The sequence below is a fragment of the Lepidochelys kempii genome, chromosome 22 (assembly GCF_965140285.1).
Source record: "Lepidochelys kempii isolate rLepKem1 chromosome 22, rLepKem1.hap1, whole genome shotgun sequence".
NCBI classification, from domain to species: Eukaryota; Metazoa; Chordata; order Testudines; family Cheloniidae; genus Lepidochelys; species Lepidochelys kempii.
Window position 1 is genome coordinate 16,871,950 of NC_136401.1, and position 25,607 is coordinate 16,897,556.

General features: G+C 58.0%; 1 protein-coding gene across 6 annotated transcripts in view; it reads left to right on the forward strand.

Annotated features, from left to right (window-relative positions):
- Positions 1-25,607, forward strand: part of USP2 (ubiquitin specific peptidase 2) — a 57,293-nt gene that overhangs the window by 2,334 nt on the left and 29,352 nt on the right. For 2 of the 6 annotated variants that reach the window (XM_073321193.2, XM_073321192.2), the window contains exon 2: positions 8,159-8,940. In XM_073321193.2, the coding sequence (XP_073177294.1) occupies positions 8,200-8,940 (741 nt within the window). In that variant the 5' untranslated portion in view covers positions 8,159-8,199. Of the gene's footprint in view, positions 1-1,255; positions 1,337-3,439; positions 3,507-6,100; positions 6,190-8,158; positions 8,941-22,077; positions 22,443-25,607 lie in introns of those variants that run through there. The other 4 variants (XM_073321190.2, XM_073321189.2, XM_073321188.2 and 1 more) reach the window with 4 other exon arrangements.

Consider the following 25,607-nt stretch of genomic DNA (forward strand, 5'->3'; position numbering starts at 1 on the left):
TGGCCTGGACAAAGTCCTCATGGAAGGGACTGTCTTCTGCATTGTGCATGGTACCTAGAGAGTCTCCCCCGCTGCAGGGGGAGACTTGCACAGCCTCCCCTCCCCATCCCACAAGCGATGCTCTGGAACTGCTCCCCATGAAGCCAGGCAGGACTCTGGGGCAGTCTCCTTTCTGTGAGCAGCCTGTTTGCAGGACACACAGCTCACACGGCTTCCACCTTCCTGGGTCTGACCTCGGAGCAGTCAGCCTCCTCTGCCCCTCCATGCGCTTCCCACAGCGAGTCCGCCCAGGCAGGGTCCTGGGGAAGCCAGAGGGTCCTGCCCCGCAACTTCGCAGTCAGGCGGGACTCTCAGGCAGTCAGTAAAACAGAAGGTTTATTAGACGACAGGAACATGGTCTAAAACAGAGCTTGTAGGTGCAGAGAACGAGACCCCTCAGCTGGGTCCGTTTTGGGGGCCGTGAGCCAGACAACCCCATCTGCACTTCACTCCATGTCCCCAGCCAGCCCCAAACTGAAACCCTCTCCAGTCCCTCCTCCTCTGGGCTTTGTCCCTTTCCCGGGCCAGGAGGTCATCTGATTCCTTTGTTCTCCAACCTCTTTAGCTCTCACCTTGCAGGGGGGAAGGGCCAGGCCACAAGTTGCCAGGAAACAGGGTGTCGGCCATTCTCTGTGTCCAGACCCCTGCACACACCTGCCCTCTAGGGCTCTGCAACGATCACACACCCTTACCCCACCACCTAGATACTTAAGAACTGCACAGAGGAAACTGAGGCACCCCCACACCATTCAGAGGAACCATTAAGAACAGTCCCGCTTCGTCACATCCTTGTCCTATGTGGAGACAATGGAAGGTAATGGGGAGAAGGGGGTGGTCTGGGGCGATGGAAGGAGGCAGGATCTGTGCCCTGGCTCTCTAGTCTCCCCTAGAGCTTTAACATAGACCGGAGAGTGAGCAGAGTGGTGGAAGCGGTAGATGTGAAGCCAGGACTCCTGGGTTCTTTGTCCCAGCCCTGCCACTGACTCGCCCTGTGAGCTTAGCCCAGATGCTTCATCTTTCTGTGCCTCCGCTTCCCCAGCTGCACAGTGGGGCTAGTGGCGGGGTGTCCCTGCCTCACGGGGGCGGAGGAAGGCTGAGTCACCGGCTCTGCTGAGAGGTGCTGTACGTGCAAGGGCAGCGCTGCCGCTGGAGAGAGCCACCCGGCTTCGTGCCCCTCGGCTCGGCTCTCATGGTGCGCTCGGCTTGTCTCTTGCAGCCCTGGGCACCAGGATGGTGTGACGTGGTCCTGTGAATCCCACAGGGAAGGCAGTTCTTGTAAAGGTGGCAGTCCTAGATGGTAAGCAGCCCAGGGACCCTCCTGGGGTAGGGTGGGTAGAACAGGTCCTATGGGCCAGGACTTTCTTTCCTGCACACAGAAAACTTTCCTGTGACGAGTAACCTTAGGGAGCTGGTCCCTCTGATCTGCTAAGATCTCCTGGCATATTTGGCAAGCCTTGAGGTGTTAGCCTGTGTCATTGGTCATCCTGGTCTCCCCTGAATCCCTCTCCACACAGCCCCATACTCTCACAGCCCCCTACCCCCTTTCATTTCAAAGGCATAGTGTGTTCTTTCTAAAAGCAGTTTCTCTGTTGTAGATCAGCTGCTTGTTCCACCCCAGAGGTGGCTGCTTTTTAAGGGCGAGGGAAGTGACCTTGGCATGCTGAAGGGGTAAATCCTACCCCTCGTTTATCCCTATGCACGTCCATGGGCTTTGGCAGAGTTGCGAGAGTTTGGCAGGGTCTCTGGCATGAAAGGGGCTTTCGAAACGGAAGGGGCTAGAGGCGGAAATGGATGTCGGAGATATGGGCGCAGCGGGGAAGAGCAAATGATGCAGTCTTTGGAAGCTTAGCCCACGGCCAGACAGTCCCTGCCTTGCACGGATCTGTGCCAGGGCCTATACCGGTGGTGCACTGAGGAGTCTGTTCTGGGTTCAGCCCTGCAAAATCTGAGCTGGCTCCATGCTGGGCTTCCACGGCCTGGCCAGGGAGCAGGTGGGGGTCTATGCTGGGCTCCCTCGGCCTGGCCAGGGAGCAGGTGGGGGTCTATGCTGGGCTCCCACGGCCTGGCCAGGGAGCAGGGGGTTCTCATGGCATTTAGATGGTACCAGAGCCTTGTGCCGGTGCCCCTCTGTCAGATGCAGCTGGCATCTTTGTAGCCATCCCTGCATTCCTCGAAGCAAAATCTCCACTATGCAGATGAAGGCTTCAGCTGGGAAGCCCAGCCCATCTGGTCTCCTGCTGCTCCTGGTAAAGGGGCTGAGCTCTGGCAGGGAAGAGCCAGGCGTCTCACTGGAGTATTTGCCTGCAGGGGGATTATTCACCCTGCAGCCTGCTTGCCTAACAGGTTTGTGTACTTGGACTTGCTTTTGCTCATAAATAGTTTCCTACTTACTCTGGGATGACTACTGCGTGGAAAGAGCAGGAAGTCAAGAGAGCTGGCAACCTTGCCGGGGGCCAGTGCACCTGGATGGAGCTTCACGGCTCACCAAAGGTTCTGGGTTAGAGCAGCTAGGTCCCTCAGACAATTTACTATGGGGATGAGGATCTCAGGTAAATTCCCGGATCGGAGGTGAAGTGTTTCCACAAGTGGGGCTAGTTTTGGACTGGATCTGGAGTGGTTCCATGTGCCAGAACGGCCTGCTGCAGGCCTGTGTGCAAGGGCTGACTACGGGGTGCTCCTGGGTCTGTAAGGGTCTGTGTTCCGTGGCTGCTTGGGCTGAGGCTGGGAAACTCATCTCGCTGGTGACTGGCAGCTCCCTGTGGCGTTGCTGAGCCCAGACCAAGGGAGCGCGTGAACTAGGTTAGCACAGCAGGTGAAATGGCTCATCTCCCTGTGGATCTGTAACGTTCCCTCCAGCTGACTCCAGTTTCACACCCGGCCCCGGCTCAGTTTCACTCGGCTGCCAGTGGAAAATCCGGAGTGCATATTCTCAGCGGCGGTGGGGCTGAAGGGTGCAGCTCTGTTCGGTCGAACCCCTGCCTTGGGGGGGTGCAGCGGGGTAGGGTGAGTGTGCACTTGGAGATGTGGCCTCCGGGGCTGAATCTCATACTGCCTGGGATGCAGGGTTAGGGACCGGCTGGTGCTGATTCCTGGGCAGGGACCCAAATGCTGCAGAAGGGGTGAGCCATAAATGCAAGTGGATCCAGACACCCCAGAATTTGAGGGAGCTCGGAATCTAGAGATGAATTTTGAAGCTTGAGACTCTCTCAATTCCCAACAGAATGGCCCCGCCCCTTGGGACCAGGCCAGGTGAGCGAGAGGGTGCTCCCCTACGCCGCTGGGTGTAGGGACACACCCACACACATGGTCCTGAGGGCCGAGCTTGTGCAGGGTGCCTTAAATGGAGCGTGGCTTCCCGAGGCCTCTCCACAGCACTTGCTTGGGGGATGACTTCGCCAACTCACCAGGCTGGGGAGGGATGGAGGCATCTGCTGGGCAAGGTTGGGAGTTTCGGTGCAAAAGCTTGGGTGAGTTTCTCCCCCATGAGTGGTTTGGCTAGAGAGCCAAGGCGGTCTTTCATGTAGCTGTACGTGGGAGGCCTTGGGTGGTTAGGGCACAGAGCTGGGACTTCTGTGTCTGGCTCTGAGTGGGGGAGGGCTGTCTAGTGGTAAGAGCACGGAGTTGGGCGTCCGGACTCGTGGATTCTACCCCTGCCTCCGAGAAGGAGTGTGCTCTAGTGGTTAGAGTCTCCTAAGCTCTCGCGTGTGCTTCGTCAGTGACTTGCTAGGTGTCCCCAGCCCGGTGACCTCACTTTCCTGGGCCTCGTTGGCTGCCCGTGCAAGGGGTGTGAGAGCAACTTGCTCCTTTCCTGGGCATGGGGGAGCACCCCAAATGAACGGCTTTGCAAAGTGCTTTGAGATCCCCGGGACGAGGTGCTGCACAAGCTTGGGGCTTATGAGGGGTGTGGGCCACGTCCCGCGGCCGAGCAGAGGACAGCATGTCTGTGCCTGTCCCCTGCCGCAAGCACGTCAGGTTGGAGCATGTCCAGGTGCGTGGAGAGCTCGCCTTGAAAGGGCTTTGAACCAGGACGGTTTCCCTGGTGACTAGAGACTCTGAGCCATGTGAGCTGCTGTCCTGCAAGGGAAGGAAAACAAGCAGAGAGGGAGTGACAGGGCTGGAGGAGACGTCCGGGGGAGTTCCCTCTGCCTCCCAACCACCACGTAAATCCCTGGAGCCGGTTGGGGACCAGCCAGAGCCCCGTCTGGTGTAATGTCCCCCCGGGCCCTGTGCCAGCCGCTTTCTGACCCAATGGATCCATTCCAGGAGCAAAGTTCCCACCCGGTTAGGGCCTGTTTGCGAGGCAGCCCCAGCTTGTCTAGGGGGTGAAGCTGATTGGCTGAGCTAGGCAGGACTTTTACCCAAGTCTTGGATGGTGTTTGTCGTGGGTGTCTCCTCTGGAGGGGCCCGAGTGCCACTGGTGGGCTTGTGAGGGGGTGTCTTGTGCTGGCCATACTCCAGCCTGGGCCCAGGGGCCCCTTCCTCGCTGCTAGTTGTAAGTTCCTCAGCTTCTACGACTGGCCATTCATGACCTGCTGGATCTGTTTATATCTCTGGGCAGCTGATGGGGTGAACGTGGGCAGGCCCAGGGGGGTGCCCTGGGGAGAGAGCCCCTGGCACATGTGACATTCACACCTACACGGCCTCTTCCCACCTGACCGCGGTGTATAGTGTGCTTTTAGGTACTGGGACTCAGGACTCCTGGGTTCTATTCCCGGCTCTGCCACTGACGCGTTGGGTGGGCGTGGGCAAGTCACTTCCCTGCATTTCGCCATGCGTAGAATGGGGCTCCTGTCTGTGCAGTGCTTGGGGAGCCATGGGAGGAGGGGGACCCAGTCCCTGCCCTTCCATGGGAGCCTGCGCTGTCTGGCTCCAGTGGAGGCACTCTGCTCAGGACTGATCCGAGCTCCTCTTTGCTGTCTGCTGGCTTGTGGATGGAGCCCGATGCTGAGGCCAGAGATGAGCATAGCTGGCCAGATCCTTGGGACAGGGCAGCCCCAGCTGGTGCTTGGTGCCCCCTGGAGGTGCAGCCCCCTGCCATCCCCAAGAGGGCTGCAGACTGAGCTTCCCATGATGCTAATGCACAGTCCTAGCTAGACCCTTAGCTCCCACAGTGGCAAAAACTTCCCGCACCTGAGAGCTGCCTAGTCCATGGAGCTGCTGCAGCAGCTGGGGCTTGGCCATCACTGCCTAGCTCTGCACTCTCCAGGCTGGCTTCCAGGTCAGCCCAGTAGCACCCTTTCCCCCAGCTCAGCACGCCCTTCCTACTGCTCTCCTGCAGGCCTCTGGCCACTCAGGCTGGGATGGCATGTCCAGCCAGCTCAGCTGCATGGCACAGCTGCTGGAGAGTGGAGCTGGCAGCTGCTGAATAGCCCCAGGACTCTGTCTCTGGAATACCAATGCCCCGGGGCAGGCCTGGGTGGGAGGATGGTCTGAGCTGATGAAATCATCCCCCATGCAAACCCACTCAGGCGGGTGGGGAGAGGCAGGGGGACTGGCCCTGGCTGCTGGCTCCAGCCTGCAGTTTGTGCGTGGTGCTAAATTATTGATGGGAGCAGCTAGCTCTCAGCGGGGTCAGATGCAGCGGAGCAGAGAGCCTGGGCTGAGCAGCTCCAGCCCGCAAGTCCTCGCACTGGGGAACAGGCTCACAACTCCAGCCCTGAACCTCCTGCACTTTCTTCTTCCTCCCTGCTCTTTTCTCTCTCCCCCAGCTCTCTCTCCCTTCTCTCTTTCCATTCCCGCAGATCCCAGCCGCACCTGTCCTGCCCCTCCATGGGACAGGGAGGAGAACGCACCCTCCCTTGCAGTCACATTTCCCCCAAACACACACCCCCCAGCTGTGAAACCAGTGCCATGGAGAGGAAGGGCGGGCGGCATGGATTGTGGGCTGCCCCTCATCTCTCTGCCAGGCTGGCCATAATGACTCTTGGTGGGTGTATGACACCCTTTCATCTTCTCAGGGCTCCGGGTGCCTTGGCATACGAGCCTTTGCCCCGGGAGGAGGTCGTGGCCAGCATCCCACCCATCAGATGACCGGGTCCCTGCCCTTCTGAATGCCTCAGTTTCCCCATCTGCGGAAAGGTGATAACACTAGAGATGTGCCTGACGTCCCAAACCTCCCTCAACTTTGGGAGAGATTCAGATCCAAGCATTGTGAGTTAGAAGCATCTCTGAATAATCCCAGCTCGGTAAAGCAAGGCACTGTTATTACTGTTACCCCGAAAACATTTTGAGTTGAGGGGCTCTGAGGACGTGCTGGGAAAATCTCTCCCTGCTCCCGAAACTTTCTACGGAGAAGAGCACAGTGTGACCTCTCCTACCCTGAGCTCTGCTCACCTGGGCAGAAGCAGGCCCCTCTGCCTTGTGCGGTGCAGGGCACTGGCTGCTGTAAACAAAGCCGCAGAGAATCCAGGGCCCTTGCTTTCTGTTTAGGCTCCTTCTCTCTGCTGCCATCTGTCCCTGTCACTCGCTCGCGTCTCTGCAGCACCCCCTGTGGCAAGTGATCGCTGGGTTTGAGTCTAATTGAGAGGACAGAGCATCCCCAGCATGTGTGAGATCCTTGCCCGCCCTCTGTCCCCTCCTCCCCCGTGTGGGTGGGGCAGAGTGAGTGCTCCGGGATCGGGGTGGGGGTGCTGCCAAGCATCCCAGGAATTTCCCCACCATCTCTCCCGACCTATAGGGGTCTTGGTGACAGATTCTGGGGGGGAACCTCAAAGCTAGGGATGGGTTGGGAATGAGAGGGGGGTTCATGACCCATTCAGTCCTTGGTTTCTCTGCTGAGTCCGCCCACCTAGGGTCAGTTAGCAGCATTTCTGGTGGTGCGCTATGTCCCCCTGGGAGCTGGACTGAGACCTGACAAACTCATTTCCCATGTGGCCACCGAATGGCTGTCAGCCGGGACCAGCTCTCGGTCACCACCCTGCCAGGCTGGATTTGAACCTGGTTGGGATCAGTGAATGTAATGAGTGGTTGTGTCAGCTCTAAGCCTCAGAGGATATCGAGTCACGTTCTGTGGCTGTACTGGAGAGGGGAGCGGGGAAGGCTGGGCTGTCCTGGGCTAATGATAACATGAGAAGCAATAAATCTGTCAGCCACGGTCATGCTCCAAGGCTTAAATGGACTGTCAAATGGGGTCAGGAAGGAATTCCACACACACAGTGACACGCAGACAGATGTGTGCACGCACACACATGCTCCCTGACCTGCTGCAGGTTACATAAAGGGCCTGGGGCATTATGGCGTCACCTAGTTCATCATCCTCTGAGTGGGTGACCCTGCCCTGCACGTTGGGTCGCCGTTGGCCCCAGCGCAAATTGGGTCTAAAATGCAGCCCCATAAAAAGGTGGTTCCTTCCCTGCCGTGGGGTCAGTGGGTTTCATGTTTGTGGGGACTGCGTGGCTCAGTCTGCTCCGCTCGCCCTCTGTGCTGAGCGCCTGCCCCACCCCAGCACTGGGGACTTAGGAAGGGGGCTTGGTTTGGATTGGATCCCAACCCCCTATTGGCCCCTCTCTGCTGTCTGCCCCCACACAAGTACATCCCCCTTTCCATCCCACCCGCCATAACCCGCTCTAGAACCCAGCTGTGCCACTCCTGAGCCTACCCCATGCTCCTACCCTTGCCAGCCCTCAGGATACGGGGCGCCTGATGGACTTGGCTTCACACAGCCAGGTCCCGCTGCCATGGAGTGGACCCACTCTGCTGTGCATAAGATTTGGCCATATTCAGCACAGGGCTCCAACCAGCTGGTGCGTCCCCGCTGTGGGGCCTGCTGGGCCTTGCCCCTGTGCATCCCAGCCCCTCCGGTGACCGGCTCAGGGGGTTTTCTCCCCGGCAGTTGGAGAGGGATGTTTGTCTCTCCCGTCCAGAGATTTTAAGTCTCCCACAGCTACATTGGCCAAGTCACCTCCATGCTCCCATAGCAGGGGTCTCCTGCCCCGAATGCTGGCTCGTAAGGGGGTCTCCAGCCTTTTCTCAATATGTGGGGGAGGGGGGCTTCCAGGTCTCTAGCCCCTGTCTGTCCCCAGGGCAGCTTCCAAGCCTGGGGCAGGGTGTGTGCAGCGTGTTGGGGCGGGTGCCCACTGGGGCAGGGACTCAAGGTGCCCACTGTGCTCTTGCTTTGCAGTCAATGCCACCAGCGGTGCCCCCGGAGCCCCAGTCTCCAGGATGTCCCAGCTTTCCTCCCCGCTGAAGCGCTATGGAGACACCTCCCGCTACCCCGCCTCCTCCTACAGTAAATCCCCCACCAGCTACGGCTCCTACTCTTCCTATGGCTCCAGCTTTGTCGCCTCTTACCCGGACAAGGACAAGATCAGCTTCAAGCCGAGCCCCCCCAGCAGCTATCTGCCCTCCGGCCGGCTGCGGACCTCGGGGACCTCCCCGACCAGTAGCTGCGATGCGGGCCGTCTGGCGCTGTGCCCAGAGTCCAGCATCAGGCTGAGCCCGAGCTATGGCCGCATGCTGGCCAGGCCTCTGGGCAGCGGGGGCCTGAGCGGGGGAGCCTGCTATGCCTACACCGGCACCACCAGCAGCCCCACCAGCTACATGGCGACACCGTCCACGCTCAGCCGCAAGAAGTCCAGCAGCCACTCGGACCTGGCTCGGGAGTTCGCCGGGCTGCACACCTCCGAACCCTACCGCCTGGACTCACCCACCCGCACCCCACTCCTCGCCCGCAACCGCCAGGAGCTCTGTGCCCTGCAGAGCCTGTATCAGGCCGCCAGCCGCTCCGAGTACGTCAAGGAGTACCTGGAATCCTGCAGCAGGAAGGACAGCCGCACCCCCGGCTGCTCCCGCAGTCCCACCCAAGAAGTGCTCACCCCTATGCTCCGGCCCAACAGCCGCTGCCCCAGCCAGCCATGGGAGAGGAGTGAGAGCCGGACAGACTCCCCAGCCAGGGACCCCTCGGTAGGTGCTGCCGGCTTGGCGCGGGGATCTCGTGTGTTTGGGGGGGGGGGGGCAAGTAACCTCGCGGGGCTGCTGATGGGGAGCAGGGACAGGGAGGAGAGAGGCTGCCCATGGGGCGCAGGTGAAGTGTTGGGAGGAGGCCCAAGAATAGAGCAGCCTGAACCAGATCCACCTCCTGATCCAAGCTTTGCAGCTGTTCCCCACCCCCAAACCTGAGCCCCACAGACACTGAGGAGAAGCCACACCTGGAGCCAAATGCTGTGCATGCCCCCCCTGAGCTATAGCTCAGCCTATAGCTGGGTGGGGGCAACTCGGGGTGATGCAGCCCCACAGGCATGCGGCCGAGTGGGTGTGGGCCCGGCTGGACTCACTGATGGGGCTGGAACAAAACATCCTGCCGCCCGTGGCTGATCCACCCTGGGTCTCTGTGAACTGCGGTCTCCAGCCGGCCTGGCTCAGATGGGTGGTGTGGCTTAGTGGGTAGAACACTGGGGCTTAGGAGAGACCCAGCTTCTATTCTCAGCTCTGTCGCTGGCCTGCTGGGAGACCTTGGGCAAGTCACTTTAACCTCCCCGTGCCTTGGGAAGAATGATACGGACCCCTGTGGTAAAGTGCGTTGAGAGCTGCTGATGAGCGTGCTCAAGAAGAGCTAGGTGGAATTATCAAATGGTGCAAAGATACCTCACAAACACCCCCGTGTGCTGTGAAGTCATCAGCTCGGTTGAGTTCCCATCACTGAAACCACCTCACTGCTGACACTGCCCGGCCCCCTTACTGGCAGTCTGGGCAGTGAGGCTAAGGACTGAATGGGTGGTGCATAGAAACTGAGCTACCCTGTCTATGGGGTGGCGGGGGGGGGGGAGGATGGGGAGTCCCTGATCCCAAGCTGCACCTCCCAGATTCACATTCCCTCGGGAGAGGGGTGGGCTGGATTTCCAGTGCCTTTGGGCTTTAAACCACCCAAGCCCCCTCATGTGTCTTTTCCCCTCCAATAGTAGAGGGAATGGGCCAGGATTGGCTCATCCCAGTGAGGTTTCGGGCTGGGGTCTGCTCACAGCATCCCTTGCTCACTCACAATGAGGAGGGGTTTGTACCCGGGGGCACAGCTGGAAGTGGGGGTGGGGGAAGTGCCAATGCCCCCACCCCCTTCAATCCTTTGATCTGGTTCTCATCACCCACGGGAAGGACAGCCCATGGCTGCGGGGGTGGGACCTGAGGTCTGTGGGCTCCGTCCCAGGGCACAGAGCGTGCTTGGGGCAGCTGTGATCTGTGATAGGGCACCTGCTTCTTGCTGGCCAGGTGCTACACATGAAACCTGTTAGCTCGTCACACGCGGCCCAGACCCTGGTCGGGGTGGCTAGTTTCTGGCAGCGCCTGGTGCCTTAGGGTCTGCTATCGGAATGGAGAGAATCCCGCGGATCCTCCCCTGAGCCCCAGCTTCACTCACCCTCCCCGTGCACAGATCCCTGGGAGGAGGCAGGGCAGAGAGGGGGCCCTGGGTTCTTGCCGTGGCATACTCCTGAGAGATTTCTAGGCGTGCCCTGAGCACTTCTCGGCTGCCTGTTGACATGCTGCGTGTGTGTGTTCGTGTGCGCGTGCGTGCCAAAGCTGATGTTAAACAATTATACCTGTTCTGTAACTCTGGGGATTGGAGTCCGGGAGAGAATGCGAGATGGACACAGAGACCTAATTAGGGGCACTGAGCCGCGTAGCCAACTCACCCTTTGGCTTCCAAGCCTCCCCCTCTGGCCTAGGCTGTGCAGGGCCAGATTCTTCCGGGAGTCCTGTTCCAGGGACCCAGTCCAGCCAGACATCCTCGCACTGTGGCTGCCCTGGGGCAGCTGGGGGGTCAAACCCATCCCCTTCTGCTGCTGCCAGAGGGGGCATCAGCTCCCCTGATGCTGCATCCTTGTGCCGTTGCAGCAACCCCTTCATCATCCCACCGGTAGCGGGTCTGTGCTGCCAGTTTCTGGGTGTTCGGGAAGCCTAAACCGCTGGCTCTGGAGCTGTGGTCACAGCAGGCTGGGGAGAGGGCAGGTCAGGAGGGAGGGGCATTGGCAGAGCTGTGCGTGGGACGCCAAGGACTGGAGTGGCAGGAGATGCAGCCGGGCAGGACTGCATGTGAGACATTTGCACCACACCTGCACCCGCTGCCTCTGGCCCCCGCCCAGTCCGTTCTTTGCTGTCACGAATCACCCCAATCAGCCCTGCTTGTCTGGCACGGACCAGGCAGCGCTTGCAGCTGGAGACGCCCATCTGGGGCGGCTGGTTTGGTGTGTACCAGTTACTGTACAGTGCAAGCTGGGGACACGGTCCTGTTTCCAGAACCCAACCGCACCCCTCCCAGCTGTGCCATGTTGGAGCTTCCTGTGCCCTACTTATCCCAGAGGCCGTGGGGCTGGGCACCTGGACCAGAAAACAGGGTTCCCATGCAGAGCTGATGAGAGGGAGAACAGGTGGACAGTTGTACTGGGGCCCCAAAACACCTGTAACGTGCATGTAAATTCAGTGAAATAGGAAGCAAACATGATGTACCAGAGACCCAAATTTCTCTCCACAGCCCTGTTCTCATGTGACTGTCACTGGGAACATCCAGTCCCTTTCCTCTCTGCTGAGATGCCTCGGCTGCATGCCCTGGGCTGTATGGGACAATGGATCCGTTCAGTGGCACCATTAGGCAAGGGACTTTTTAGCCAGGGAGGGGGCAGCAGCCTTCTCTGGCATTTCCCTGGCTGCTGGTTTCTGGTGAACTGTGACACAGGCAGTGGAGCATTTAATACCCTGGGTACAGATCAGAGACGTCGTGTCGCCAAAGCCCCAGCCCAGGGCTGAGCCTCCCGCGCCCACGGCCCATCATGTGAGCACACGGGACCAGACTGGTCATTTTCCACTTGGATTTCATTCCAAGATCTCGTCTCAGCCCCTTGGTCGCTTTTTCTGTCCCTCTCTGCCCTTCCTCCCCAGGGGAAAGGAGACTGGCTGAGTAAAGGGCCCTGGGCCTGGGACTTGCCGTTGGGCCTTGGGATTGGGCTAAGAGATGGTGACTGGCTTCAAGCTGCTTTGCTTTCATACAAGTTCTGCCCCCCTTGCCCGGGGGGCTCTGTTTTCTCACTGTGGGTCTGTAGAAGGAGCTGGACAAGTGGAGAGAGATCCTGAGAATCAGCTGTGTGGGGAGGGGGGAATCTTGTGCACCCCTGGCCCCCACCCTGCCCTAAATTCCAGCGGCTGGGCCAGGGCTCTAAACTCGGGGATCACATCTGTATTTGAGGGGAAATTGCTTTGGGTAGAGCAGTAACAAAATCCAGCTGCTTGGGGCGGCCCCATCAACCACATCCCTCCTGTTCTCTTACTGCAGATATCAGGCAAAAGCCTGCCACAGCAGGTGTGGCTCCCGGCCCCTGGCAGTGGTAACAGGCACCAAAAATAGCCCCAGTGGGAAGACAGGAGCTGCCCGGGCTCCACAGAGATCAGCCTCCGACAGCGGCCACCACCAGCTGGGCCAGGGGAGAGACGAGGACCCGCGTTGCTCCAGCTCCCTGACCCTAAGCACTTGGGCCCAGATCCTCAAAGGTATTGAGGCTCCCAATCCCACTGGTTTCTGGGCCTTAGTGCTTGGCTTATGCCACGTAGGGGAGGCACCTACAGTACTGAGGCTGTGATGTGACTGGGACCTACCCGGAGGGCTGCTAGCCAATGCCCCTGTGGGTTAGTCCATCCTGAGAGGCCACTGGCTGATGTCAGTGGCTATTTGTCCACTAGAAGTGTTCCGAGGTGTTTAACCCTGGTGTGCATGCCCCTGGGGCCTTGGAGAAGCTCAGTGGAGACTCTGGGCCTGATCTCCACCCAGTGGTTATACAACCAACCAGGAAGGAACTGGCTGCGGCGGGGCAAGGCAAGAGTCAGGCAAGCTCAGGGCCGGTCCGTGGGGCTGCAGTGCCAAGGGGGTCAGGTTTCAGAGTCCTGGTGAGTGAGTCTGCAGCCGGGTGGCTCAGTCCCTGCCTGGGATGTTCAGAGCCCTCTTGCTGCTGGGATGTCGGCTCATCCCCCCGCCCCAAGGCTGTCTTACACCACGGGATGGGGCAGCCGTAGGCGTCAGGTCATGGCTGAGTACGAGAGTGTCTGGGCTCCAGGGCTGATCTGGGGGGGCAGGACTGGGGAAGCTGCCTGAAAATGCCCAGCTGTATCCAGGAATTGTCTCCTCTGGGGGGCCTCCAGCAGCCCCCAATACATCCCTGGTCAGGCAGGTGGGGACGCTGCAGTTTTCTTGCCCTGCACAGATGCAAACCCAGGTCTGTGCTGTCCTGCCCCAGTCCTGGAGGCTTGGAAGTGGACGAGAGCGGTCAGGAGTCTGGGGGACTCCCCTTTTCCTGCCTGGTGGTCTACCCCTGAGTGGCAAGAGGAGGGTTTTCAGGCTGTTGATTTCTTTTGTCCAGGCATTGCACTGCGGGCACTGGCTGAGGCATTCGCATAAGCAACCGCGTGTACAGCCCTGCCCCGCACACCAACACTAGCTCACACCCCAGCGTGCAGGGCTGCAGCTTGCCAGGGCCAGTCTCCCCTGCGGTGTTGCCCACTGGCACCATGCTCAGCTGGGCTCAGCCCTTTCCCTGCCTCGGACTGAGGCTGAGCCTTGCTCGAGGGCAAGGGGTGCCTGCACTGATCTGTGCAGTTCCCTGGCATGCACAGAAATAGGAGGAACCCCCCCCCCCAGCTCTTTCCTTCCCCTCCCAGACTGACCCTGTCTTGCCATGTGCAGGAGCCTGGCTTGGGGAGCGGAGTTGGGGCAGGTTCTCTCCAGCCCTTGCTGGCAGGTCCCCACCAGGGACATTACATAACAGCCTTAATCCCTCCTTAATCCTCCAGTCTCTGTGTCTGACTTTCCCACCATTACTTTCTCTCTTATTTCAGCTCTTGCCCTCTTTCTTAGTGCCCTTTCTCCCAGAGGGGACGGCTTCCCCAGCATCTCTGGAACCACAGCGGCGAACCCTGGCAGGGCCAGCTTGGCCCTTCTCCTCCCCAGGGAATCACACACAGTCCCCTCCCTGCGCAGGACTCTGGGGCCAGCACATCAAAGCCCTGCTCCTCCCTGGTGCAGCTTTGTGTGAGAGCCACAGGTTTGCCCTGTGTTTCTTGGCCAAAATCCCTACGTGCCCTCCTTCCATGGTCCACCCAGAGACAGCTGCATTCAGCAGTAGGTGAGGGATCCTTGCGTTTATCACCTGTGAGGCCCTTGAGAGCATAAAAGCCGATTATTTATCCTCTTCTGTCCCATCTCCCCCACCGCCGTGTAGCTGGGAACAGTTCAGAACTCCGGCCTCCCAGCCGTGGGGCAGGATGGGAGGGGGTGCAGCCGGGCACGACCAGCACTGGGAGGAGCCACTGGCCAAGTTGCGGGGAAGGCAAATCCTGATGCCAGGCTCTAGTCGCCTCCCTGCAGGCTCCAACACATGGCTGGCCACATACGGTCCGTCTGCCGGGGGGTGGGAGAGCGCGGCTGCTCTTGGGGCTGGATGCTTTGCAGAGCACTTGGGTCTGGGTCTACCGGCTCCATGTAACCGCTGAATCTGGCATGTGGGGGCCCAGGCAGGGTGGCTTTGTTCTGGACCTGCTCTGCACAGGTGCCAGTGACGAGACAAGGTAGCAGAGAGTCAGGAGCAGCGTCTGTCTGATCTGTCACCGCGCGCACCCAGCTCTCCCTCTCTCCTGACAGTTCTGTAGCTCCCACTACATTCATGGCTGGTGTGGGGAGGAGTAGGTGTCATTCCCCCACCCCCCCTCATTCCAAACACATCTCCCGCACAGCAGCATTGGGGTGTCCGCTAGGCTGCAGCACCCGGTCTGATGGCTAGAACAGAGGGTCAGGGAAGTTTGAACTCCTGACTCAGTGGGCTGCACTCAGGCTCTGGGTTCCCCTCCAAGCAATGGGGTATGGATTACATGTGGCACTGACCGACCTGTCTCTCGGGACCCTAGGCCTCACGCCTGCCACCACTGTCTATGCAGTGTGTGACACAATCCGGCAGCTGTGGGGGCCTCTCCCCTCCCTGCGGGGGATCATTTACTGGGGTGGGGGGGTTTCAGAGGCCTGACTGGGTCCCCCACAGGCCCCCCATCAGATGTCCTCTGCAGGCAGTGTCATTCCCCATTTGCTGCGCTTTGCAGGTAGGCCGTTCCCACCTCCTCCCCGGAGCCTGGAATGGGGTTACGTCTGCTTTTTCATGTACATGGGCATGGTGGGCAGGAGAAGTCTGTCTTCAGGCTCCTTCCTGTGCCCTGGGCTCGCCCCAGATGCCTGTCACAATCCATCCTGATCCAGGGACTCCCTCCCCTCTGTCACCCTGGTCCTGAGCACCCTTTTCTCCCACTCTGTGATCCCAATCGGCTTTTCCCAGGCAGTGCCTTAGTATTTACTGGGTTAGAACAAAACACGTAGTACGTTCTTAATGGTGACCTTAGCCCGGACCCTGGCCCACCTCCTGCGATGAGTCAGAGCCTCTCCAGAGCAGCAAGCTTCTGGTTAGAGCTGTGTGAGCAATGGATTTTTCTGTTCGCTGGCAAGTCTGAAAAACCGGGGGGGAATTGTTTCAAGTTAAATCGAAAATGACATTTTCCGTGAATCAAACAAAATTTTTTTTAAATGTTGATGTTGGGCTTTATTCCCCCCCACCCCCGTTTTTACTTATTTATTTATTTATTTATTTATATCTATATATAGATATATATAAGTGAAGGTCGTTTTGAATTGAAAGGTCAAAACAGTTTGGTTTTTTGGGAATTTTTTTTCCCCACTGTTTTTTTCTTCTCCCTTCCCCCCTCCCCCCTCTCCCCTCTCCCCCCCCCCCATCAACAACGTCCCGAAATCGACACAAAGTTGTGAAGTGTTTTGGTCGACCCAAATCTGCATTTTTCACCCAAAAAGTTTTCATTGGAAGTTGTGCCCAGCTGTAGCCCTGCTCTAGGTTTTGGGGCGTAGGCGTGATGGCATGTAGATGGTACTAGTCGGGGCGGGGGGTGATCAGGAGGTGCAGTGTGGGGGCAGCTGTCCTGGCCGGAGGTTATAGTGCTCACTGATAGTTTAATGTTCTCTGCTGTTTTCCGGTCTTATTTTTTTTTCCGAGCCAAGAAGCAAAATCATAAATAATAATTAAACCACAAACACAAAGCGCCGGAAGCGGCTTGTGGAGAGGGGTACGAGAGGCTGCCGGCCCAGGTTTCCGATCGGTTCTGCTCCATTAACCGGGAGGCGTGGGTCACGCTGGTTACTTGCGGTCACTTTGGAGCCGTTGCGTCTTTGAAGCTGCACTCCCTTGGCTACACGGTCCCCGGGCCGTTTCCCCCTCAGCCTGGGCTACTTAGGATGTTGGGTGGTGGAAAGCAAAGATCACAGGAGTTATTAGAGCAAGAATCTGGGAGTCAGGACTCCTGGGTTCAGTTCCTGGCGATGGAAGGGGAGTGTGGTCTAATGGCTAGAGCAGGAGGCACGGGAGTCAGGGCTCCCAGATCCTGTTCTTGTTTCTGGAAAGGAGTGTTGTCCAGTGGTAAAGCAGCATGGACTCCTAAGTTCTAGTCTTGATCTCTGCCCCTGACCATGTGATTGCAGTGCTCCATGCCTCCGTTTACCTTGCCACTGGGGACAACAACCTGGCCCCAGCTGTGAAGCTTCTTGAACGAACATCCTTTCAGTGCTCTGGGAGTCTCGGGTGAAAGGGCAAGGCGGTCAGTCAGCTCCCCCGGAGGGGGCCGGATGGCAGGGCACCCTTTGCTTCCCAGCTGTGCTGGTCGAGCTCCCGGACTTGTGCAGCCCCATTAACTGCCGAGAACATCAGGTGAACTGAGTATCCAGTGGCTGCAGCCACCCATAAACTTGCCGCCAGCTGCTCACGCTTCCGTCCCAACCAGCTCCTGGGACTGGCTTGCGGCCAGTGCCTGAACCCATTGGCCTTTTACTGCCAGCTGGCTCTTGGCATCCTCTCCTGGGAAGGTCACTGCTTGGGAGCTGCACCAGGGCCCCGGGAGAGTGGGGACGATGGGGTCAGCATGTTGCCCGCCCCGTCTTGCCCCCTGCGACAGCTCCTGGGGCTGTGGGTTCGGCTCCCCTCTGGGATCACACACAGCCCAGCTGCGTTCGATCAATAACCCGGCTTCTGGGAAGCCTGTTGTCAGCTGAGTCGCAGGGGCCTTTCTCTGGATTCCGGCAGCCGCCACAGCTGTGTGCTTATGGCCCTGGCTCCTGTTACCCCACTGGCAGCGAGGGACATGGCAAACCCTCATGTACCCCCTGAGGGTGGGGGGGATGGGACAGCATGAAACTGTGGGGTCTAGGGATGCAGCGGCCGCTCTGCTCTGCACAGGTTGTCCCCTGCAATGAGTAACAACTTTCAGCTGCGACTGGCACCAGTGCCCCGGAGGGGAAGGGTCCTGTATCCCATGCCCCACTTGCCCAAGCCAACCAGTCCTCTCCACCTGTAACCAGATTGGAGCTGGTGCCCGCTAGAGGGGAAAGGGCACATGTCCTATTCCCCAGCCCCTGAGCCAGGTTTGTGGTGTCTCGTTACTGACTTGTTCTTTGCATTGCTGGGATGGGAGATGGGTCCATTTGAACCTAGGTCTGGAGGGGAACCGGCCCCAAGCTCTGGGGAAGGGGGTGGGTTGCGCCCCTTGGTTCTGACCTTGGGCTGTCGCCGCAGCTGATGGCTCATTGCAGAGCTGCTGGCAGAGTGGGAAGCTGCCTGGGAGTGTGAGTTTGCACAGTGTGAGTTGGGGCCAGGAGGGTACAGGATTCACCCCCAGGCGCTCCATCTCATAATGACCCCGTCATGCTGTGGGACCTGCTGAGCTGGAGCAGCCTGGTCCCTGGGCACCACCAGCCCAGAATGGTTCCCAGACCTCCATTGGGGGCGCCCTGCCTGGCTCCCCCCAGTTCTGGTGGGTGACTCCGGCCCAACTTGGGGGTCAGTGCTCTCTGTGCCTGCATAACACAAGAGAGGCAAGAGCATCCAGAGCGGGAGGCCTGAGCTGGCCAGGGGGAGGGAGGGCTTGGCACTACCAGGCAAATCCTCTGCCCTTGGGAGTGCAGAGAAAACACTAGCGTGGCTGAGAGCCAACTGGCTGACACTCCGAGCATGGCCTGGAGGGCAAAGCTGGGGCTCATGTGCCCCCTGCTTTCTGGGGCTGCTTGGAAAATATCTGCCATCCCTTTCCACCCCCCCCCCAACCCTCCCCCCCACACACACACCCTGATGCCCTCATGGGGACGTCGCCAGGGAGTTTGAGGGTGAACTAGCTGCCGTGGGAGTGATTGGAGCTTCCACTGACTCTTCTCCCTGCACGAGCCATCTCAGGGTGTCTGGGGTTCGTCTCCCGCTCTGCACTCACCTGAGCAGGTGACAGGCAGCTCCGCCATGTAGCACCCCTGCCTCCTCTCTTCGGATCTCACCCCGGCTCGTTGGTTGCAGGTCACTCTTCTCTGGCTTTGCGCCATCTCCCATTTTCCATGTCTAGTGCGTGATCTGCCAGTTTGTATTAGCGTGGGTCCACTCCAGCTTTGCTATCACGGTGCACGGACAGTCCTGCTAGGGTGGACCCTCTGTCACAGGAATCCTTCGGAGTCTGACTTTCACGTTGCATGGTTGGGTTTGACCTGGTCTTCCCGGTGATTTGGTGTGCATCTGTTTATACGGCGTGCGTGTATGTATACAGTGTACACTTTTGTTTGTGTGTGTCTTCCTGTGTAGGCGGTTTGTGTGTATACAGAGTGTGTGTCTATATACTGTGCATGTGTACGTGTGGTGGGGGGGTGTAGACAGTATACTTTAGCTTGGAAGGATTCGATTTTTGTTGGTCAACATTCATTTTGCCACACACCCACAAACTGATGAAAATACATTTCAATCTATCGTCACTGAAATGGACAGATTTTCTGAAACCCAGCGTCGACTGTCATAGAATACTTATTGTTCCCCTCCCCATAATTTCCCACAACTTTGACAATTGAAACAGATACAAAATGTTAGAAGTTTATAAAGAAACTGACAGTACCACTGAAATGATGTACAAAGAATTGAATTCTGCCAAGCCTACGTACAGGGGGTGCAGAGTGCAGGCCTCTGTGTATGCAGTGTGTGTGTGTGTACACTGTCGGCTGTGAGTTGGGAGCAAGGGTAGGCATTTGTGTCCATGTTGCGTATGTGTCTGTGTACAGTATACTGTGTGTGTGTATATACACACAGTGTTCAATTAAATGACTGTCACGCTTCGATGAGGAAATCTAAGTCCCCTGCAGATGAACACTGCAAGGCGCTGCCTTAGGTATTTTTAAAGCTGCCAGAAATAGTGCCCTCCTCTCATCCTCCAACCTATAGTTAGCTCCCCCAGAACATTTCTGCAGAAGCCTCAATCTGGGGATGGAGGAGGCTACCTTGGTTTTGGAGCAATTAGCATGAAAATAACAACCACCCTGGGCCTCTCCTATCCCTGACTCCTGGAGGGGGGTGGCTTCTGTGCTTCACCCAGTGTGGTTATTAGGAGGCCGGCCTGCGTGCTGGACTTGGGCCGCTCACGTGAGCCGCGCTGCTTAGTGTCAGCTGGAGGCTTGGAAGCCAGTTTGTGCTGGGCAGAAACTGTCAATCTGTTCTTCCAAATACCCAGGAGGAAAACATGCTGAGGCTAATAGTGGAAATTTACCCAGAACAGAAGGTAAAGACACCTGATCCATGGTGCTCTTATGTAAATGCAGCCCCTTGTGCTTTCTATCAGCCCACCCGCCTGGCAGTCAGTCAGTTAACAGACTAACACAGAACTGTATTACTGTGATTGAGAGAGCTGTGTTCCTGAACATGCCCCTGCAGTCTGGACACCTGGGTTCTCTGCCCAGCTCTGCTACTGCCTTCGCTGCAGAAACTCAGGCAAGTCACTGCTCCTCCCTGTGCCTCAGTTTCCCCAGATTGGAAATGGGGCTAATAATATTTACCTGCCTCACAGTCGGCTCTCGTGGGATACCACAGTGATGGGCTCCTTATACACAGATTATAGGAGAGCTTGCACCTTTTGTTTTTGCTTAGCCAGAGCTCCCATTAGGGCCTGGGGCAGTTTTGCTTGAGTAACAGCTTCAGGATTGAGCCCTACTTTGCACAAGTGCTAAATGTAGCAAATCTGTGGCCAGTTGGAAGTGCACAGTAGCAGTCAAGATGGAACCCCATTCCTCCCGCTAGCCCAGGCTCATCTTTCTGAGCCGAAGGAGAATCCCCATTCACTATAAGCAGGGCCTATGGCACACAGCTGTGCCGTTCTGATTTAATTCAGCAGAGGACAGTAGTACATGGACATACTGGAGGCAATATTACAGTTTTATTTCTGAATCACAGGTTCAGTGACGGTTAAAAAGGGAATAAATAGCATGAGGATTTGGGTTGGGGTTTGTTTCCTACTAGTGCGGAAAAAAGAAAGAAAATTAGAAAATAATTACAAAAAATGTGGAGACCAAAAATGTACTGAGAAATAGCAGTTCAGCTCCATCTAATGAGTCTCTGTTGGCACAATTAGCTGTCCGAGCGTTGCCAAGCCCTAAAACAGGAGTCCCCCAAGAGCAGAACTACACCCCCTGTGGGCTTGTCTCCATCCACAAGTTGCACTGGTTTCACTTAAACTGGTTTGAAAATGGATACAAACCTCTGTGTGGCCACTCTTATATCCATTCTGTCACTTTAACTTGCTCCTTGTAAGACTCCTCTGCATGGAAAAGTTGCACCAGACTGTCCTGAATCAGCTTTTCAACCTGTCTAATTAAACTAGTGCAGAAAGCTGGGTGTTCAATAGAAGAGGGGCTTCTTTTATTGCTAACGGACATAAGCTAAACTGCACTAAGCCTCATTTAAATCCTAATACGATCTACATGGCCCTTGGCACCAGGTTAACGAAATGGTTTAAAGTCTTGCATTTTAAGTTATATTGGGGTCACTTTCCTATGTCAGAAAACTATGTTTACTAACACTGGCAAAATTGCTCTAAGTCAGATGCTAGTCTATTTAATTGTCAGAGTTGCCCTGGTTTAAGCCAGTGGTTCTCAGCCAGGGGTACATGTACCCGTAGAGGTTCTCAGAGCTCTTCTGGGGGTACATCAACTTATCTAGAGATTTCCCTAGTTTTACAACAAGCTACATAAAAAGCACCACAAGAAACTAAAATTTCCTACAGACAATGTACAAACTAAAATTGCCTACAGACAATGACTTGTTTACGCTGCTCTATACACTGTACACTGAAATGTAAGTACAATATTTATATTCCAGTTGATTTGTTTTGTAAGTATTGGGTAGACATGAGAACGCAAGCCATTTTTCAGTACTAGTGTGCTGTGACATTCTTGTATTGTTAGGTCTGATTTTGTAAGCAATTAGTTTTTAAGGGAGAAAAGGAGGACTTGTGGCAGCTTAGCGACTAACTAATTTATTTGAGCATGAGCTTTCGCAGCTCACTTCATGGGATGCAAATAAATTAGTTAGCCTCTAAGGTGCCACAAGTCCTCCTTTTCTTTTTGCGAAGACAGACTAACACGGCTGTTACTCTGAAACCTGTTTTTAAGGGAGGTGAGGCTTGGGGCTACACAAGACAAATCAGACTCCTGAAAGGGGTCCAGTAATCTGGAAAGGTTGAAAGCCTGCTTTAAACCAGTTCAGTGCCTCTTTCCATGACGGTAGCGCCTAGGCGCTCCAGTTGTGACCCAGCTTGTGCTCGGGGCTGTACAAACCCGGAACAAAAATTCGGATCAAAGGCGAAAACAGGAGCGAGGCGCTGGAGACAGACGGGCAAGGAGCCAATAGTGCTCAGCGTGCTGGGCAGGGCTTTCGGGCGGCCGGAGGAGCTTTCCGCAGCCTGGAGCCCTTTCACCCTCAATCCCCCGGCGCGACAGGGCTGCTGCAGCCCTGCAGAGCCGCCCCACGCGTGCCCCCCTCGGCTACCCCTTCCCGTCCCGTGGCGGCGTGGGGGCCGCCGGAGCCAGCTGGATGCGCCTCCCCCGTCTTGATGTCAGAGCCCGCCCGGTGCCGTCAGCAGCTCGGCTTGCACGGAGCGGCGGGGGCCGGGCCGGGCCGGGCCGGGCCGGGCCGGGCCGGGCGGGGCGGGGCGGGGCGGGGCCGGCGAGCCAGCGGAGTTTGCAAGCCGCCGGGAGCCGGGGAGGAGAGCGCCCAGCTGGGGGCGGGCAGGCAGGTCCCTGGCCCTGGCCGTGCTGAGCCGCGGCCAAGCCAGCGCGCCTGGCTGCAGCACAAACTTTCCACGCCCAGGACACCGGGGGATCTCCCCGAAGCTGCCCACCCCCCCCCCCCGTGCCGATGCCCGGGCTCTGACTCCGGGAGCCGGGCAGCATGCGGAATTCCTACACCGTCACCGTGCCCGAGGAGCCCCCCGCTTTCCCCGGCTTGCACAAGGAGCTGCGCCCCAGCAGGACCTCCGTGCCGGGATCCCTGGTGGTCTCCACCTTCGTGGGGCTCCTTCTCAACAAGACCAAGGTAGAGAGACCCCCCCCGCCCTGTGTTGTCCTGTCTTCGGGGGTGGCCTGCGTCCCCCCCGGGCACTGCCCTGCACCTTAGCTTTGGCAGGGGATGGGGGAGGCTGCCGGCAGTGCCCCTGCTTGGCATGGTGTTAAATGCTGTCGGGGTCAGGGCGCCCCAGGTGGTGCGCTGGCCATGCTGGGTTGGCCACCCAGAGCCTAGGCTCTGTTGGCTGCCCGTGCCAGGTCTGTTGTGTGGGTGAGAGACAGGGTGGACTAGTAGTGAGATCAGCAGCCTCCTGCCAGGACGCCTGGGTTCTTTTCCCGGCTCTGCCCCAGACTCGCTGTGTTCTGTGTTCCAGCCTGCCCCTACCCCATAACGGGGTGGGGATACTCGCTTGCCTAGCTCGGCAAGGAGCAGGGCTGCCCCTCTGGGCCTTACCTGTGACAGCAACAGGTAGCCTGGGAGGAGAACCTCTGTGCACCTGCAGCTGATCCCAAAGGGCCCAGACCTTCTTCTAATGCTAATGCGCTGTAGCTGCCCTTGCCCTCCCCAGACCTGTCCCTGCTGAAGACTGACCCGGAGGGAGGGTGCTGGCAGGGGGGCGAGGGTCTATTGTGCTGGGACATCAGCCCTGCTGTGGCTTTGTGACGGCTGCAGGCTAGTTTGTCAGAAAAGAATTTGTCAGACAGTTTTCTCCAGCTTTTGTTGGGAGAGGAAGTATTGTCTCATGGCTGGTGCATGGAGGAACTGGGAGTCAGGACTCCTGGGTTCTGTCCCTGGCTCTGGGAAGGGAGTGGGGTCTAGTGGCCAGAGCAGGGAGGGAGTGGGAGACCAGACTCCTAGATTCTTTTCCCAGCTCTGACTCACTGTGTAACCTTGGCCAAGTCTCTTCCCCTTCCCTGTGCCTCAGTGCCCCCTTTCATACAAGCAGAATCCTGGGCCATACATGTGAAGTGTAACCAGGGCTGACGTTGGCCCGTTGTGTGAGGAGTCCCTCTGGGCGCCCCGGGGGCCCCTCCGGCCAGGACCCGTAGCCCCCGAGGCTCCGGGCAGGTTCACTCCTCGGTTAGATGGGATGAATGGAGGGAGCAAAGGGGGTGTGAGGCTGCAGGAACTTATGTAAGAATCGCCTGCCCTGGTGTGACTCCATCGCTGTGCCCGCTGTTCTGCTCCAGCAGGGAAACCCGAGGGGCTAAAGAGACCAGGGTGGGGGCAGCGGGAGTGTCCTGCAGCCAAGAGACGGGAGCCAGTCCTGGCTGATCTCTCCAGTCCAGTGAACCCTGCACGGGGGCATCTTGGGTTCTGCCTTTGCTGTCCGTGCCCCTCACTTCGATTTCACCCATCCGGGCCGTGCCCACGTCCTAAATAAAGGCCAGGGCCGGGGAGGGGGATTAGCCAGCATCGAATCATGGGGGAGGAGCACATGCTGTACAATCACTCCCCAGCAGTATCAGGCCTCTGCCCAAGGGGGCCACAGGTCAGGACTCCAGGGGCACGGCTGATCTCCTGCAAGCTGCCCTCTCACAGCACACGGACATTAGCTGCTCCAGCTCCATCTGCGGTCTGTCTCCCAGTACAGAATGGGCAGCAGTGTGGGCTGTGGAGGGGAGCTCCCAGCTACTCTGGTCCTGGCCTTTCCCCAGCAGGAGGCACTGTGGGGAGCGGGGGGAGAGGCTGCTGCCTACTCCCGTGCCAGGGCGAGTGCCGCTCGCCTTGTGCGAGCTCCCTGTCCATGGCCGGGGAGCAGCACTTGGCTCGGCTCGCCTCCCAGGGCGCTCTTGGTTCCTGAGTCTGCACTAGGGGAGCAAGCTTCAGCCCGTGCGGCTGGGGAAGCTGGTCATATGTCAGGGCCCCAAAGGAGAGCTCAAGAGCAGGAGAGAACCATCCCTATGCAACCCCAACCAGAGCCTGCCCTCTCCCTGTTCTTCCAGCCTTCTCTGCTGATCATTCCCTCCTCGTCCTCTGCACCCACGGCCTGCCTCACCAGCCTCTGTGCTGAGGGGCAGAGCCAGCTGGCCAAAGCCAGCCCACGTGATTTCAGGGAGACAAATTCCTGGGCAGCAACCAGGGATGGTCTGTAGTTGGAGCCAGGAGGGGCTTTATGGGGAGTGCACCTTGATGGGGGGAAAGTGGGCCTCAGCGGACTGTGGGGAGAGGCCCGGCCAGGCATGGGGCCCTTCCAGCAGCGTAGACACCCTAGCTGTTAAATGAGCTCTGTCTGTGCTCCCCCTGGGCTGTCACCCCCTGAGCTCCTCCCCAGAGCACACGTCCAGGCCCCGCCATTCCACCTAGGTGATTATATGGCCCTGGTGGCTGTAGGATGGGAGATGCCCCGTCCCTGCCACTTGCATCAGTCCCCTTTGATAAGGGCACAGACCCAGCCAAATTCCTGCAGCGTTACAATGACCTGAGGCAGCCAGCATGCATGCCTCGCTCCCTTCGCTCATTCCCCTCACCTCCTCTCTCCTGTATGATAATCCAGGAGGCCACTTGTCAGTTTTTCCATAACTATCTGCCAGATCAGTCACCGCTTTCTGGGTTCTTCACCAGGTGCCCAGCTCCCACTGAGTCAGGGCACTGCTGAGAGGAAGCTCGCAGGGTTCAGAGGCTACCTGAGGAGAGCAGCCAGGAGGCTGCATACTGGTGTCAGGCAATGTTGTGGCCTGTCTCCTGCAGCTGATTCAGGCGCGAGATAGATGGGCTGCACCAATTTATCAGCATTCAGTTCTGAAGTAACAAGAAGCACCTGTTGGTGCTTCCCTGCACGGTAGCCGCACAGCAGGCCTCTGGCAAGATCCCAGGTGGATCCTGCCCTGGGGCTTGTCCCCATTTATTGTGCTACTTAGCGGGTGTTGACCCAACTTCAGTTCACGCTCAGCAGTGGGAGAGAGAGGACAGCCGGCCAGTCCAATCCACCAGGAACAAAGGGAGGGTGAGCCCAGACATGGGCATTCCTTGCTTCTCCAGCATCCCTGGGGCCTAATCGCGAGGGGCTCTTGGCTTTGCTGGGTGCTTCAGGGCCAGAGCAGGAGTTGCCCTGAAAGAGAGATGGTTAACGTGTCTAAAGAGGGTTGGAGCCAGGGTGAGGAGTGTCTGGGACTGGCAGGGTACAGCTGTGGGGAGAATTACATCACTGCAGCCCCCTAGCTGGCAGTGACAGGGCACTGCTGTGGGGAAGTT